The 17431-nt window shown below is 44.3% G+C and overlaps 1 protein-coding gene across 4 annotated transcripts in view; it reads left to right on the forward strand.

Annotated features, from left to right (window-relative positions):
* The first annotated feature begins 16291 nt into the window (after positions 1 to 16291).
* Positions 16292 to 17431, forward strand: part of ryr3 (ryanodine receptor 3) — a 369427-nt gene continuing 368287 nt past the window's right edge. For all 4 annotated transcript variants that reach the window (XM_059649213.1, XM_059649214.1, XM_059649215.1 and 1 more), the window contains exon 1: positions 16292 to 16404. In XM_059649213.1, the coding sequence (XP_059505196.1) occupies positions 16357 to 16404 (48 nt within the window). In that variant the 5' untranslated portion in view covers positions 16292 to 16356. The remainder of the gene's footprint in view (positions 16405 to 17431) is intronic.

Genomic DNA, 17431 nt, shown 5'->3' on the forward strand with positions numbered 1-17431 from the left:
TGTCCACCATAAACATTTAATATGTCTGCTCTGGAGGTGCAACAGTCTTATACCTCATAAGCTGCAGTCAGTAGGATACTCACCAAGGGAGCAGTAGGATGGGTAAATAAACGCCAAAGGCTGACATTAAGAAAAGCTTGCATGAGGGCAGTTGAGAATTATTTTTATTAACTATTAGATACCAGGATTGAAGTCTTTTGAAAATCAAATTTTCTAGTGATTAAAGCTGTGAAAGCAAGAGCCATAAGGCTGACAAAAAAGGAAGTAATCCGATATTGATTGCAAGGATGATGGTGATAGGGGTTGTTAGTGCATTGAGAATGGTAAAAAAATGATTCATGTGAAGCATTCTTGGTTGAGCTGCTTTCTGGAAACTCAGGTAGCAAGGGGCTACTCTCCCTCCTCTTCATGCTGGTTTTACTCCTGCGATTCCTGCTGCATTTTCAGCTTTCCAGGTGGTGGTGGGGTTTGATGCTGTCATGATAAAGTTATGGAACATTCAACAATAATGTGGATACCATCTTGATGATGACAGTCATGCAAAGCAGGGTAAATGTTATTTAAGATGTTTCAGAATTATGTGATACTGTCTTCTCTTAAACCTGCTGCACTCCATCCATCGATACAAAGATGTTGGCATTCCTCCTGATATAGTGGGCCTCACACAGAGGGAACAAACAGTAAAATTTAGTAGAACCTGGAAATGAATGTATTGGTCCATATTTTGAAGGATAAAAGGGGAATTCGGTGAACATTTCCCATTTGTTAGTTTTACTGATTATTTTCCTCTCAGCAGTGGCTTCCCTGATATATCAATGGACTACAAACTGAGAAATATTTCAGTTGTCGCCTACTTCAGCCTGGTAGAAGCTACCACTGTTACTGCATGCAATTATGGTATAATAACTGCATGTTCACTTGAGCACATGCACTTTAGGCTCATATCGCACAGTGGTAGTGTCTCCACCTCTGAGTAAGAAAGCCTGGGCTTTAAGTCCTACCTTCCCCAGGAATGTCACAGTACGTCAGGACAGCATTAAAGTATTTGATAAATAGAATTCAATCTCCACTTCCTTCACAAGAAGCAGTACAACTAAATTACATTTAAAACACATTTATTTTTTAAAGTTTGCCAATATGCATTTGAATATGCATGAGGAAGATAAGTTCATGAAGTATGACTAAAAATGATGAGTTTTAATATTTTGGTCACAAAATATGTTAATTTTCATTTTAATTTCAATTGTCTCATTGTATCGGAACAGGTTGATTTATAACATCTTGATCATGTGCTAACAAAGCCAGATAATTTCCAGGGTCTCACCTGGATAGTCTTATTCCTCCTGACTCACAGTGGGTTCATTTATGCATCATAAGTCTTATTTATGAGGAGACCTGCAGTTGTCTTGACAATTTTCATGGAAAACTGTGACATCATAAACTACATGGCTTGAGAACATCATTTCCCCAAAAATATTGGTTTAATTTAGTTTGCTAAATTTGCATTGAAGTTTGGAATTGTGTTACGGTAACATTTTAAGGAGCTTTCATTAGTCAATTTGTTTGTTTGATCTGGCTTGTTCAAAACAGTATTATGAGCATTATGTACCTTTAAGTGTCTCTTTCTCCTTAATTTGGTTGATTTGATTCAATACATTTGTTTATTTAAAAGGCTATAAAAAAGGGACTTACTTAAACTGTGAAGGGTTTGGATTAATGTCTTACTCTGTAAGTAACTGTAAGACTGAGTAAGGATTGGCTCCACTCGTATTCTCCACCAATTGCCTTTCTAAAATAGAACACAGTAGCAGCTGTTAGTTGCCAAAAAGTGAAGGTTGAATGCTAAAATAGGGAGACAATTGGCTTCTTGAAAAATAATCATGGGAGCAGGTGCTGATGATACAAGGAGATAAATTCAGAAACAAGACTATGGTCCTGGTAACCTTTGTGACAAAAAGCAGAAAGCCAGAAGAAGTTTTTGGAGTACAATTACCCTCTGATATTCTCAGAGTTTGAACCACATGCAAGAAAGAGGAGGACATCTAGATGGGGTGATAGCGATTGTAACAAGATCAGCCAGGTGGACCTCATAGAATACAAGTTCCCAGTTTGAGCCTGTTAATGCCAATCCTGACTGATAGACAAGAACAGGAGTATCAGAGGTTCTGCTTGCTCTGAAAGCCAGCTCTAAGGAAGCTGGATCAGTGTCAAGGACTTTCCATGTGTAAATAAAAGGTGACTTGATGACAGGGGTACCAACCTCTGGGGAATTATTTCAGTGGTGATGAGACAAAAGTACATTTCTGAAGAACTTTGCTAAAAACAGTCATCTTTGAGTTGGGGTAAGCATTTCTGGCATCATGCCAGGAAGCTTGACTTATTTGATCTTGCTATCAAAGACTAGGCCTAGTATGTGGAAATAATGCTTTATTTTTTCCAGCAAATGACATTGGAGCAGATGAAAAACAATTAATAATTCTCTTGACAGCTTGTGGACCCATAGCTTTTTCAGTTATTAGGAGCCTAACTTCCCCCGAGGCACCAGAAACTAAAACCTTTCAAGAGTTGTGAATCTAGTTGAGGAAGATTATGACCCCAAGCTTCCTCTAATTCTTAGATACTATGGATTTTACCTGGTAATTCAAGAACCAAGGGAATCCATATGGGGTCTTCTGACAAGGTTAAGATGATGGGCAGATGAATGTGACTTTGGGTTAATCCTTTATGAGATGCTGAGACACTTTTTGGTCTGTGAGATTAATGACATAACAATATAAAAGCACCTACTAATTGAAACTCAATTGGACTTCAACCAGGCACTACAACTGTGCCTTTAACTACAAATGCAGCAAGTGGAGTATTGAGTTGCAGGGTGTTCTGATGGAAGTGAACTCCCTTACCAGTCCAACTCAGCTTGGTGAATACCACTTGAGTAAAGGCAATTGCATAGCCTAACTCAGGACATATCCTGAACTGAGACTCTCTAGATCAGCCCACAGCAAAACCCCAAAACAAAGCCAAGCCTTGGTCAAACAGTAGTAATTTTCTTCAGGATCTGAGCCAGCAAGCCATTGTAGTTGCTGCTGCTATGTGGATTTGAGACAGGAAATGAGTCCCACTGCCTAAACTGAGTAAGAGAACTCAGACTGGTATCCAGGAGAGTGCACCACCCTGGAAATTCCAAGTACTTCTGGATTGGAACAGCTAAATTGCTTAGCAACATGCAAATCTGAAACATTCAAAATAAATGTCTGGTTAAATGGTCATCGGTTCCAATGGAGGTCGATACTGGCGTGACTGTCTCATTGATTGCAGAATCAGTCTTGGACAAAATTTACTCTGGACTCCAACCCTTAAGTTTATGCAAGACTTTGGCTGGACTGAGAATCTATACCAGGGAATCATTACACTGATCATGGTAAAAAGCTCAGGCCCAAGCTTGGTGATTGAACCAAAGTGAATCTTTTTCAATTATTTTCAATGAGAAAATGGCTGCCTGAGTGAAGTTCTAATTAAATATCCAAACATGTTTCAGGAAGGTCCAAGGACTATCAAAAGGGCCAAGGCCACCTTGCAAGTTGACCACAATTCTGCAAGACCAGCCCAGCACCATTTGTCTTACAGGCAAAAGTAGAGGCAGACATTACAAGTCTGGAAGGTGAAGGGATTATCAAACCTGTCCAGTTTGCGGAATGGGCAGCACCGGTTGTACCAGATGTGAAGCTTGGGGGTTGGTTCACCTTTGTGGGAATTTTAAACAAATGGTAAACCGCTCTTCACAGCTGGTTCTATAGCTAAAACTTTACATAGAGGATTTATGTGCAAAGCTGGTAGGGGGATGCTGCCCTTGACAAAGCTGGACATGAGCCAAGCATATTTGAAGTTGCAGTTAGATGAAGATTCCCAAAAGTATGCTACAATTAATACCCATAAGGGTTGTACCAATATATGAGACTGCCATTCAGGATATTGTCAGGCTGTGCAATTTTTCAGTGGACAGTGGGGAACATTTCACAAGGCCTACACCTGATTGCCATTTATCTAGATGACATGCTAATAAGAAAGACTAATAAGGGGTACATCGGGAACTTGGACATAGAGCTTACTCATTTCTCCCAGATGTGCATATGCCGAAGAAGAAAACAGTTGTGTTCCAGGTCCTCCAAGTGACCTACTTGGGCCTACAGAGTTGTCAAAACCAGTTACACCTGTGGAAAATAATGTGAGGATGATCAAAGGTGCCCCGACTCCCATGTTGATATTGGGCAGTGAATTATAACAAAAAGTTCATGGATAACTAGGCCTCCATCCTGGCACCTTTGCATCGACTCAAGTGACAGCCATGAAAATGGTTTTGAAGGCCATAATCTTCAGGGAAGTGAAGATAAAGCTATCATCCTCTAAGGTGGTGGCACATTATGATCCCAAGTAAGACCTGGTGTTTAGACGCGATGCCAAACCGTACGGCTTCAGGGTAGTCTGAACTCATAGGTGACCCATTGGAGAGGAACCCCAATAGAATACACATCCAGGACTTTGGGTAATGCAGACTGTAATATGCTGAGATACAGCAGGAAGGTTAGTGGTCATATTTGGCGTCAGGAATTTCCACCAATACCTTTATGGGTATATATTTGTAACAGTAATGGAACACAAACACCTGTTAGGACTACTAAAGGAGGAAAAAGCAATGTTGCCCATGACTTCAGGACAAATTCAGTGGTGGGTTATAATACTAAGTATGTATAATTACAAGTTTGAGCACCAAGTGGGAGGCCAAGTAGCAAACTATCACTAGATACCAACTGTCCTGGTTCCTGTTTGATTATAGGATCACCCCTCATCCAACTACTGGGATAGTTCCATTACAGTGGCTAAAGGGGAGAAGACTTCACACCAGGTTAAATCTGATTTTCCCAGACCTGGGAAGGGGGAGGGTGAAATGGCATTATGAATGCCAGTGCTAGAGGAAAGACCCTGCTCCACGAGAGAGACAGCTTCCTGAAGTAAACTAAGTTTGGTGTAGGAACCACTGGTACGGCCCTGCATGGGTAAGAGCTATGGTCAATGTGAGGTCAGGTCCATTTGATGTATAAAATTCAGGTAGGTGTGATGGTCCTGAACAAACATGTGGAGCATATGAAAGTTGCAAACCCATATGTGGCAGGAACAAAACATGCCTGGCTCCTCAACAGCCTTTTGACTTACAAAACTTGTGGGTTCTCCCTCACCAAGTGTTGAAGATACTTAAGAATCTAAGATGGATAGGACACCAAGAATAAATACTCTTTTCAATTGATAGGAGAAAAGTCCAGTCTATGAAATCAAGAAGTGGCTAGAAATGGTTTGGGAGATCACAGCAACAATGTAGCACCTTGGACATGGATGCAGTGTCAGTGGATGTTCAATGACCTCAACAGGACAGAGAAGATCAATGGTCAACCCTCATACTGATCAGCACACTTCTCAGACCAGTAGAAGCTTCAACTCCATCCAGTTTTGTCTTTGAAGAATTCCCATCTCAACAGCTACGACCAAGCCTCACCCTTACCTTTCTACCATACCTCATAGTCTTACTTGAAACATAGAAAATAGGAGCAGATTCGACCTACTTAAGCCTGCTGCACCATTCAATACAATCATGGTTGATTGTCCAACTTAATAACCTGTTCTCGCCCAATTTCTTTGATTTCTTTAATCCAAAGAACTTTAGCTATCCGATTCTTGAAAACATTCAATGTTCTAGCCTTGCTTCCTGTGACAGAGATTTCCACAGGCTCACCAGTCTCTGGGTGATGAAATCTCTCTTCACCTCAGTCCTAAAAGGCCCAACCTGTATCCTTCGACAATGACTTCTGTCATCAGGAACATCCTTCACCTTTCCTGCATTAACACTGTTCACTACATTCTATTTCACATATTTCATATTCCCTCCCTTTGCAGAAAACATTTCAGAATTCCATGTGGAGCTCTAGTCAATTGGTTGGGGCATTCCAGCAATACATTCTGACAATGAAGATAACGATGCACTGGGCTTCAGCAGTGTCAGAGGGCATTGCCATGGACAATAGAGAGATGGGGAACTCTTATTGAATCAGGAACTGAAATATAACTATCTGCACAATGTGATATGACGTGATCTGCAAAATATATTCGTACTCAGCAATTTGTACCTTACAAATAGTGTCACAGATGCCTTCTTTACCATCCCTTGCTATGTCCTGTCCTACTCTCTGGACAGACCCAGTGGAGGTGGTGGTGCATCTTATAGGAAATTGCCCTGTGAGTGCTCAACTTTGATTGCATGCCCCAGGAAAACTCATTGTACCAGATGAAACATGGGCAATTAAACCTGCTGCTGATTACCATTAATTATTTAATTAAATAGTGAGGTAGTGGTATATGGTAATGTAACTGGACTAGTCATCCAGAACTAAGCTAACTTTTGAGAGACACGGGTTTGATTCCACTATGGCTGACAGTAAAGTTTGAATTCAATGAAAATAATGGGCTAGATTTTCCAAGGTGTGGCAATCTCACTTCTTCTACTTCATGGTAGAAGGGAGCTCTGCTTTTCCGAGAGGAGATTCTGCTCAGGGCTCCCTCAGAAATGTGTTGTGATAATTCCACTTTGATACTTTTGCCACCAGTGTAGAACTTGCAAAGGAAAAGAAACCACGCCTCCTTTCGTAGCATTCAGCTATCGCATTCTACAAGTTTAAACCTTGAGACAACTGCTTTGACAGCTATCGTCAAAGGGTAAGTCCCGTATGGTAAGTGTGATGTTAGGGTGCTGGAGAATAGGGTTGCCATTTACATAGTGTACCCTGGGGTGTTGTGTGCCAGGGTTGGGAGTATTGTGTCTAGGACATATTGGTTCCCTGTAGGGCTGCTGTTGTGCCCCTGGGGTTTTGGACCAGGAGGTTATTGGGTCAGAGTTTGGGATTTGCAAGTGATCTACGGAAGGTGTAGTTTGGGGATTATGGGTATGGGATCTGTTGAACAGTTATTAGGAGTTAGACTATGTATTTAATAGTTTTTCTTTGCCTGAGTAACTAATAGACTTATTTCATTGGAACCCTCCAAAGTTTTCAAATTAAATACAGTATTTTGAAGGGTTACAAATGTGGAGAAAATTCTATTCCCTGGGAAATTCCTTTGGAGTGTACTATCATAAGGATGTTGTTAAGGCCCCTGTATGCTCCTTCATCTATGCTGGAGTAATGAATGTCTGCAAATCCAGGCTAATATTAATAGTGATTGTAATAAATAATTGTAATTGTAGCACAGCCAATTGTTGAAAATTAAATGGGAGGCTGATGGCAGTAATACAAATGTGAGGGAATCTTCAAAAAGTGGGCCTCAGTGAAAAGCAATAGGAATATGTAAAGTCCCCATCTTCCCAGACAACAATTGAGAGATACATGACTCGTTGTTGAACCTGAGGAGTGAGGTTGAGAAGGCAATGACCTGAGATGATATAGCAAATGAACCTATCTTGTTGATGTCACACTACAATGCAAGTGAGCCATCCAGCCAATGTAGCTAACCTACACCTGAAACAAGTATTAAAATTGGAGCAGTCGTACAAAGATAATGTTTCCTTTGAATGTATTAAGAAATGAGAGACAGCTCAGGACAATCATGAAGGTTCTTTTCTGAGTATAGACAAATCAACTGCAGGACTTGTCTCAAAAGCGAAGGCATTTCTTTAGATTGCAAGTCAAGGAGAGATACCAATGCAAATCAGTTATTGGTTCTAGCTAATTATACTATTTATCTACCAGAGTGGTGAGTGGAAAAGAAATTAATTGAAAGCATACAATGAGGTTACAAGTTAGTGCATTATAGAAAGTTCAATGAAAGAGTGATTTGGTAATTGGAGAAATTGCAGTAAAAGTAGTGAAACAAATTCAGATCAAAGTGATTGATTTTATTTTGGGAAATTAACTGGCAGGTTGAGTATTGACCTCAAAGGCAACGGAGCAACTTTAAGAAATGTTACAGGAAGAACATGCTTGATTGTTTCCTGACAGCATTGGGATGAGGTCTTAGGCCCATTGAATGGGCGGCTCGGTGGTTAGCACTTCAGCCTCACAGCACCAGGGACCCAGGTTCGATCCCAGCCTCGGACAACTGTCTGTGCGGAGTTTGCACATTCTCCCCGTGTCTGTGTGGGTTTCCTCTGGGTGCTCCGATTTCCTCCCACAGTCCAAAGATGTGCAGGCTAGGTGGATTGGCCATGCTAAATTGCCCATAGTGTTCAGGGTGTGGGTTATAGGGGGATGGGTCTCGGTGGAATGGTCCAAGGGGCAGTGTGGACTTGTTGGGCTGAAGGGCCTGTTTCCACACTGTAGGGAATCTAATCCTGAGGAATTAGGCAAGAGGGAAAAATGTTTATGACATAGGAATGTGAACTTAAAATTCATTATTGGATATAATTTTTGAAGATTAAAATGGATGAAGGTAAAGAGAATGAGGCTTATGTCCCAACTGCTTTAATAAATAACATTTATATAATAAATAGATTGGAAAAAGAATTATACTAAACTACCTACCCAGAAATTGAATCAGAGGAAATACCTGAATGTTCTTGCATGAAAGACAAAGTTTTAATGAGAATTAATAATAAGTAGTAACATCAGTTGAAAACATAATATGATAAAGGTCAAAAGTGGAAATGTTTGCTGATGATGGAACTGTGTTCAGTACAAGTAACTACCTGTTCCTTCTCTGCATGTAACAAAACCTGGACAGTATTATACTTAAGCTGATCAGTGACTAGTGACATGTATTCCACAAAGGTGATGATGATCTGGAGACCAAAGGATTTGGCCCAAACTCTTCATGACTGCACATGGTGTATCCTAGCCACAACATACATTGCAGAAACTCACTAAGGCTACTTCAAAAGCATGTTCCAGCCCTCTCAACTCTATCACATGGACATAGAAGAACAGCAAGTGATGATGAAAGTCATCAATTGCAAGTTTCCATCCAATACATACCCCATCCTAACTTGGACATATATCATCATTTCTTCACTATCACCGAATATCCCCCTAACACAACAGCGGGCATACTGATACCACAGGAACTGTTGTGATTGAAGAAGATTTGTTACCATCATGTCAAAGCAGTAAGAGTCAGTTATTAAACACTAACCTTGCCATCAAAGCCGACATCTGACAAAGCATTATGGAAACTGTGTACTTATCCTCTTTGGCCTGTGGAGCAGTGAGCAATTGAGGACAAGACAACTGTTAGTGTTGCCACGCTGCTCGTCTCGTGCCCCAGCAGAAATCCAAGGCAGAGTATAAACTGCTTCAATGCTGATGTGAAGACTAATGATAATTTATTTTAATTGAAATCACTGTTATTGAAATGACTTTCAAAGTGCTACTAATCTTTAATTGCCGAACTGGCCCACATGGTAAGGTTTACTCTGAAGATTTTCCTGTCTAGTCAAAAGGTATGAAAAAACTTCTTGCTCCATTAAATCCTCACAAATTTAGTTTCTCTAGCGTTTGTAAATGGTTCCAACTGGTTTCCGTGTGGTGAACTAAAGAAATAGACTACCTCTTTCAAATTTGTGCAGACTGACCCAGTCTGTGATTGAGAAATTTCTTGGGAAAAACCTTTTATAACCCAATATTAAGACAGCTCTTTTTTTGGACTCTTTCTCTCTCAGATCCATTCCCATGGCAACATGATCACCTAGGCCTTGTACCCACAGAATTTCTAATTGGCTATTCTTTAGATCCTCAAATCCATCTTAACTTATAATTAAATAGATGGTTTATAGCCATTTTGGGAAACAAAGGCAAAGAACAAAGAAAATTATAGCATAGGAACAGGCCCTTCAGCCCTCCAAGCCTGCGCTGATCCAGATCCTCTATCTGAATGTGTTCCTTATCTTCCAAGGATCTGTATCCCACTGCTCCCTGCCCATTTATGTACCTGTCTACATACATCTTGAATGACACTATTGTGCCGCCCCTACCACCTCCACTAGCAATGCATTCCAGACACCCACCACCCTCTGAGTGAAGAATATTCCATGCATTTCTCCCTTAAACTTTTCCCCTCTCACCTTGAAATCATGTCCCCTAGTAATCGAGTCCCACAATCTGAGATAAAGCTTCTTGCTATCCATCCAGTCTATACCTCTCATGATTTTGTAGACCTAAATCAGACATTTTTCAATCACCTTCCTCTGCATTTTAGAAACTCCCAACCTATCCACGAGCAGCACAGTGGCTCATCTTTCAGCACACACGGGAATATTTCAAACCTTCTTTACATTAAGGAGCACGCCATCCTCTCCCCAGCGACCCCCATCTTAACCTTTGTTGTCGGGCAGAATTCAGAGCACATCACATGACACCCTTCATTCAGGCTAGAAGAAGAATGATATTTGTATTGAAATCGTACCTGACCTGTTTCCTTTCTTCATAGGCTTTGCCAGACCAGCTCGATTTTTTAAAGAGTATAGAACCAAAGACTCCCTACAAATGTGGAAATATAGAGATTTATGAAGTCATGATGGGCATAGATATGGTAAATAGGCAAGGTCTTTTCCCTGGGATGGGGGTAGTTCAAATCTAGAGGACAAAGGTTTCAGGTGAGAGGGGAAAGATTTTAAAAAGGATCTGAGGGGCAACGTTTTCACGCAGAGAGTGGTGCGTATATGGAATGAGTTGCTAGAGAAGGTGGTGGAGGCTGGTACAATTAAAAGATTGAAAAGTCATTTGGACGGGTAAATGAAAACGAAGATTTAGAGAGATATAGGCCAAATACTGGCAAATGAGACTAGATCTACATAGGATATTTGGTCAGCATGGACAAGTTGGATGGAAGGGTCTGTTACATGCTGTATTTCTCTATAAATCTATAAGCCCCGGAGCCTCCAGACCAGACCCAACCCTGTAACACTGCATTTCCCCAGGCTAATACACCTAACCCACACATCCCCGAACAGGACAGGCAATTTAGCATGGCCAATCCAACTAACCTGTACATGTGGACTGTGTAAGGAAACACACGCAAACATGGGGAGAATGAGCAAACTCCACGCAGCTGATCGTCTTGAGGATGGAATCGAACCCAAATTCGTTGGCGATATCAGGCAACAGTGCTAACTACGGAACAAACGTGACCCGATAAACGTCACTACCTTTGCCGATTTACAACCCTGCTTTAGATTTAGGCATAGCTAGAAAAATACACTTTAGATAATTTACTATGCTAAGAGGGGTCCTTCTTCCGGATGCATCAAGATCCATAACCAAATAGGAGCAACCCTTGACTTAAATGATCCAAAGGTAGATTTGGTCTGCTCGGAAAGTAACTTAGCTTCTGTGGGTTGCTAAACAGCTGATTTCCAGTTTTAATGGGAACTGCAGATGCTGGAGAATCCAAGATAATAAAATGTGAAGCTGGATGAACACAGCAGGCCCAGCAGCATCTCAGGAGCACAAAAGCTGACGTTTCGGGCCTAGACCCTTCATCAGAGAGCTTCATCTGATAAAGGGTCTAGGCCCGAAACGTCAGCTTTTGTGCTCCTGAGATGCTGCTGGGCCTGCTGTGAGTTAATCGCTGCAGAATTATGAGCCTTATAGTTTATATTGACTGATCTAGTTTAATGTCTTCAGTAAACTCAACTGCCTATTTTCAAGCAACAGATACAGATGGATGGGACAATCAATTCATCATCATGATCTTAATTTGATGGCCTGTTTCAACATATTACCTATTTTTCTCTATTTATCACATTTGTTATATTCTTGCCTCTGAGAAAGCTGACTGATTAGTGGCATAGTAATGAAACAATCCGACCTTTTTTTAATTTAATCAAGTCAGACTTGGAAAAAAAAGCACAAAAATAATCCAGTGGCAAACAGACACGTGATAATGGGAACTGCAGATGATGGAGAATCCAAGATAACAAAGTGTGAAGCTGGATGAAACTGCTGTGTTCATTCAGCTTCACACTTGGTTAGCAAGTACACACGTGTTCATTCTCTTGGATCTGAGCACGTTCCTGCTCTGCTGTGTCTAGATTTAAAAAAGCATGTATCGACTCACGGGCAAATTAGCTTCTGAGATAAAAACGGAAGGAGAAGTTTTTTTTTGCTCGCTCATACTTCCAGCTGTTTTCTATCACTGTGTAAATTAAGCCTTTTGTTCAGTTCGTGAGTGAAACGGACAGCAAGCAATGCGGTTCTCCAAAACTTGCTCACCACCTACAAGGCACAAGTCAGGAGCGCATTGGAATGCCCTCCATTTGTTTGCATAGGTGCAGCTCCAACAACAATCTAGAAGCTTGACACCATCCAAACAAAGCAGCCATCTTGAGCAACAACTTAAAAAGGAGTTGAACAGCTCATCCACTTCACCAACACCTTCCACCCCAACCTTAAGTTTACCTGGACCAAATCTGGTACCTCTCTTGCCTTCCGGGACCTCTTTGTTTCCATGTCTGGCAAGCACCTCGAAACCGATATCCATTTCAAGCCTAAGATAATAAAATGTGAGGCTGGATGAACACAGCAGGCCAAGCAGCATCTCAGGAACACAAAAGCTGACGTTTCGGGCCTAGACCCTTCATCAGAGAGGGGGATGGGGGGAGGGAACTGGAATAAATAGGGAGAGAGGGGGAGGCGGACCGAAGATGGAGAGTAAAGAAGATAGGTGGAGAGGGTGTAGGTGGGGAGGTAGGGAGGGGATAGGTCAGTCCAGGGAAGACGGACAGGTCAAGGAGGTGGGATGAGGTTAGTAGGTAGCTGGGGGTGCGGCTTGGGGTGGGAGGAAGGGATGGGTGAGAGGAAGAACCGGTTAGGGAGGCAGAGACAGGTTGGACTGGTTTTGGGATGCAGTGGGTGGGGGGGAAGAGCTGGGCTGGTTGTGTGGTGCAGTGGGGGGAGGGGACGAACTGGGCTGGTTTAGGGGTGCAGTAGGGGAAGGGGAGATTTTGAAACTGGTGAAGTCCACATTGATACCATATGGCTGCAGGGTTCCCAGGCGGAATATGAGTTGCTGTTCCTGCAACCTTCGGGTGGCATCATTGTGGCAGTGCAGGAGGCCCATGATGGACATGTCATCTAGAGAATGGGAGGGGGAGTGGAAATGGTTTGCGACTGGGAGGTGCAGTTGTTTGTTGCGAACTGAGCGGAGGTGTTCTGCAAAGCGGTCCCCAAGCCTCCGCTCGGTTTCCCCAATGTAGAGGAAGCCGCACCGGGTACAGTGGATGCAGTATACCACATTGGCAGATGTGCAGGTGAACCTCTGCTTAATGTGGAATGTCATCTTGGGGCCTGGGATGGGGGTGAGGGAGGAGGTGTGGGGACAGGTGTAGCATTTCCTGCGGTTGCAGGGGAAGGTGCCGGGTGTGGTGGGGTTGGAGGGCAGTGTGGAGCGAACAAGGGAGTCACGGAGAGAGTGGTCTCTCCGGAAAGCTGACAGGGGAGGGGATGGAAAAATGTCTTGGGTGGTGCCCGCTTTGCAGAACACCTCCGCTCAGTTCGCAACAAACAACTGCACCTCCCAGTCGCAAACCATTTCCACTCCCCCTCCCATTCTCTAGATGACATGTCCATCATGAGCCTCCTGCAGTGCCACAATGATGCCACCCGAAGGTTGCAGGAACAGCAACTCATATTCCGCCTGGGAACCCTGCAGCCATATGGTATCAATGTGGACTTCACCAGTTTCAAAATCTCCCCTTCCCCTACTGCACCCCTAAACCAGCCCAGTTCGTCCCCTCCCCCCACTGCACCACACAACCAGCCCAGCTCTTCCCCCCCACCCACTGCATCCCAAAACCAGTCCAACCTGTCTCTGCCTCCCTAACCGGTTCTTCCTCTCACCCATCCCTTCCTCCCACCCCAAGCCGCACCCCCAGCTACCTACTAACCTCATCCCACCTCCTTGACCTGTCCGTCTTCCCTGGACTGACCTATCCCCTCCCTACCTCCCCACCTACACTCTCTCCACCTATCTTCTTTTCTCTCCATCTTCGGTCCGCCTCCCCCTCTCTCCCTATTTATTCCAGTTCCCTCTCCCCATCCCCCTCTCTGATGAAGGGTCTAGGCCCGAAACGTCAGCTTTTGTGCTCCTGAGATGCTGCTTGGCCTGCTGTGTTCATCCAGCCTCACATTTTATTATCTTGGAATTCTCCAGCATCTGCAGTTCCCATTATCTCTCTCCATTTCAAGCCTACTGACTCACACAGCTACTTAGAATATACCTCCTCTCACCCAGCTTTGTGTAAAAATACCATCCCCTATTCCCAATTTCTTCACCTCCGCCACATCTGCTCCCAAGATGAGGCATTCTACCCCCAGACATCCCAGATGTCCTAATTTTTCAACAATCGCAACTTCCCCTCCACAGTAGTCAAAACGCCCTTGACCATGTCTCTCACATTTCCTGCAACTCATCCTTCCCACCCCTTCACTGCAACAACAAAAACAGAATATCCCTCATCCTCGCGTACCACCCCACCAACATCCAGATCCAGTGCATCATCCTCTGGCACTTCTGCCATCTGCAATCTGACCCCACTACCAAAGGCATTTTTCCCTCCCCACCCTTATCTGCCTTCCAGGGGGACCACTCTCTCCGTAACTCCCTTGTCCGCTCCACACTCCCCTCCAGCCCCACCACACCCGGCACCTTTCCCTGCAACCACAGGAAGTGCTACACCTGCCCCTCACCTCCCCCCTCACCCCCATCCCAGGCCCCAAGAAGACCTTCCACATCAAGCAGATGTTCCCCTGTTAGGGGAAACCAAGCGGAGGCTTGGAGACCGCTTTGCAGAACACCTCCGCTCTGTTCGACAAGTGAACCTCCCACTCCTTGGACGACATGTCCATCCTGGGCCTCCTGCAGTGCCACAATGATGCCACCCGAAGGTTGCAGGAATAGTACCTCATATTTCGCTTGAGAACCCTGCACCCCAATGGTATTAATATGGACTTCACAAGCTTCAAAATCTCCCCTCCCCCCACTAAAATCACAAACCCAGCCCAGCTTGTCTCCGCCTCCCTAAACTGCCTTTCCTCCCACCTATCCTGCTTCGGGTGACTGTCTGTGTGGAGTTTGCACATTCTCCCCGTGTCTGCGTGGGTTTTCTCCGGGTGCTCCGGTTTCCTCCCACAGTCCGAAGATGTGTAGGCTAGGTGGATTGGCCATGCTAAATTGCCCGTAGTGTTCAGGGGTGTGTGGGTTATGGGGGATGGGTCTGGGTGGGATGCTTCAAGGGGCGGTGTGGACTTGTTGGGCCGAAGGGCCTGTTTCCACACTGTAGGTAATCTAATCTATCCCCTCATCCCACCTCAAGCCGCACCCCCATTTCCTACCTACAATCCTCATCCCACCCCCTTGACCTGTCCGTACTCAGTGGACTGACCTACCTCCTCCCTACCTCCCCACCAACACTCACCTTTACTGGCTCCATCCCTGCCTCTTTGACCTGTCCGTCTCCTCTCCACCTATCTTCTCCTCTATCCATCTTCTATCCGCCTCCCCCTCTATCCCTATTTATTTCAGAAGCCCCTTCCCCTCCCCCATTTCTGAAGAAGGGTCTAGATCTGAAATGTCAGCCTTCCTGCTCCTCTGATGCTGCTGGCCCTGCTGTGTTCATCCAGCTCTACACCTTGTAACTTAAAGCGTCACTCGCCTCTCGCTCATCCTCACATACAGCTTTGATCATGTCTATAAGATGAACTGCAGCAACTTTCCTAGGCTCCAATTAGTTGACATAAGTGACTTTTACTGTGGAGAAATTTAAGGGCACACCTGGAACTAACTGGGTCAAAATCCTACAACTTTCTCCCTAACTGCACTGTGGGTGTCCCTAGCTCCTGGGGACCGTGGCCGTTCAAGAAATTCACCCACCCACCTACTCATGGGCTATTAAGGACGGTAAACAAGTGCTGAACTTGCCAACCCATGCAATAGATAGTGTTGACCGTCTTTGTTCCTTAATAACCGATAACATCGCGAGCGAGGTGCCTCGATCATAAATAGTAACAAAGAACAGCGTGTTATCTTCACTCTGCAGTGAGTGGATTTTGGGATTATATTTGGATTACCGACAACTTCCCCCTTAATGTGAAAAAGTCAACACGGAGTGTACGTTGCTGCTGTCGGAATTTGCCATGGAAGGACAGGCACAGGGGTAGGGACAGTGGGCTGATTGACAGTGGGTTACTATAGCACTCGGCGTGACCAGCCTCCCCTATAAGGATGTATATGGATCGGTCTACGCTAATACTGGAACAGGAGCCGTGTGCTGACAGCAGAGGGAACGAAGGGTCCAGCGTGTGAGCGGAGCCGGCTCTTCAAACAGCCATGGCTGAAGGGACTGAAGGGGAAGATGAAATTCAATTCCTCCGAACTGTGAGTAAACGACTTGCCCACAATCTAAATAAAAGCCGAAAGAACTGAGGATGCTGTAAATAAGGAACAGAAACAAAAATTGCTGGAAAAGCTCAGCAGGTCTGGCAGCATCTGCGAAGAAAAAAAACATCAGAGTTAACATTTCGGGGTCCGGTGACCCTTCTTCAGAACTCATCTGGGTTGCAACGTTAACTCTTTTTTTTCCTTCACAGATGCTGCCAGACCTGCTGAGCTTTTCCAGCAACTCCTGTCTCTTGCCTCCAATCTCGTTAGCAGTCTGACGCCTTGAGCGGTTAAAGTCGTTCGATCTGATGCTGTCCAGCAAACATAGATTCCGGCGCTGCAGGAATGTAGTGAGAAATTGTCGGACAGCCGAGCAGTTTTACATTTAATTGTATTCGCCTTTAGTGAACTTCTTCGCCCTACCCTGGTGTGATAGGCGCAACCCTATTTCTGGACGCTTCTGTCACACACCAACAATAAATTCCCATTCCGTTGGGATCATGCCGTGCCGTGAACTTTTACAGCGTCTTTCTTGAACTCTCTCCTCTCTGCCTCTGGGAGATTATCTCAGCAAAGATTCTTTATCCACCGAGGTAATGCATTAACACCGGCTTGAAGTTTGTCACGCAGCAGATTTGGTTAACAGGCAGGGCAAATGATTTTTTTAATGTACATTAATCAGATCAGGTTCGAAGTTATAACGAGTGGCGCATGGTAGCATCTGTGGAAGACGGTGGTTTCCGAAAGCAGAGCTGTGGAGACTTAATTCAGGCTAACTCTTACACAAACTGGATTTCCTCAGGCACTGACTGGGCTTTCCCCAGCTAAGAGGTAGCGATACAGAGCTCGAAGTTCATCAGTGCTAGAGCGGCGGTGCCTATTTTTGGAGAGGTGACTGTGGTCTATGTGCGGAATGTGCCGCCCCACAGTTGGACTGTAAGCGATACGGACTGGCAGAGCACACTCGCTCAACAGGTGCATTGTATCGAGTACTCCCCCCTCGCTAGGGATTGTAACACCACGC

This window comes from Stegostoma tigrinum, chromosome 10 (assembly GCF_030684315.1).
Source record: "Stegostoma tigrinum isolate sSteTig4 chromosome 10, sSteTig4.hap1, whole genome shotgun sequence".
Taxonomy (NCBI): domain Eukaryota; kingdom Metazoa; phylum Chordata; class Chondrichthyes; order Orectolobiformes; family Stegostomatidae; genus Stegostoma; species Stegostoma tigrinum.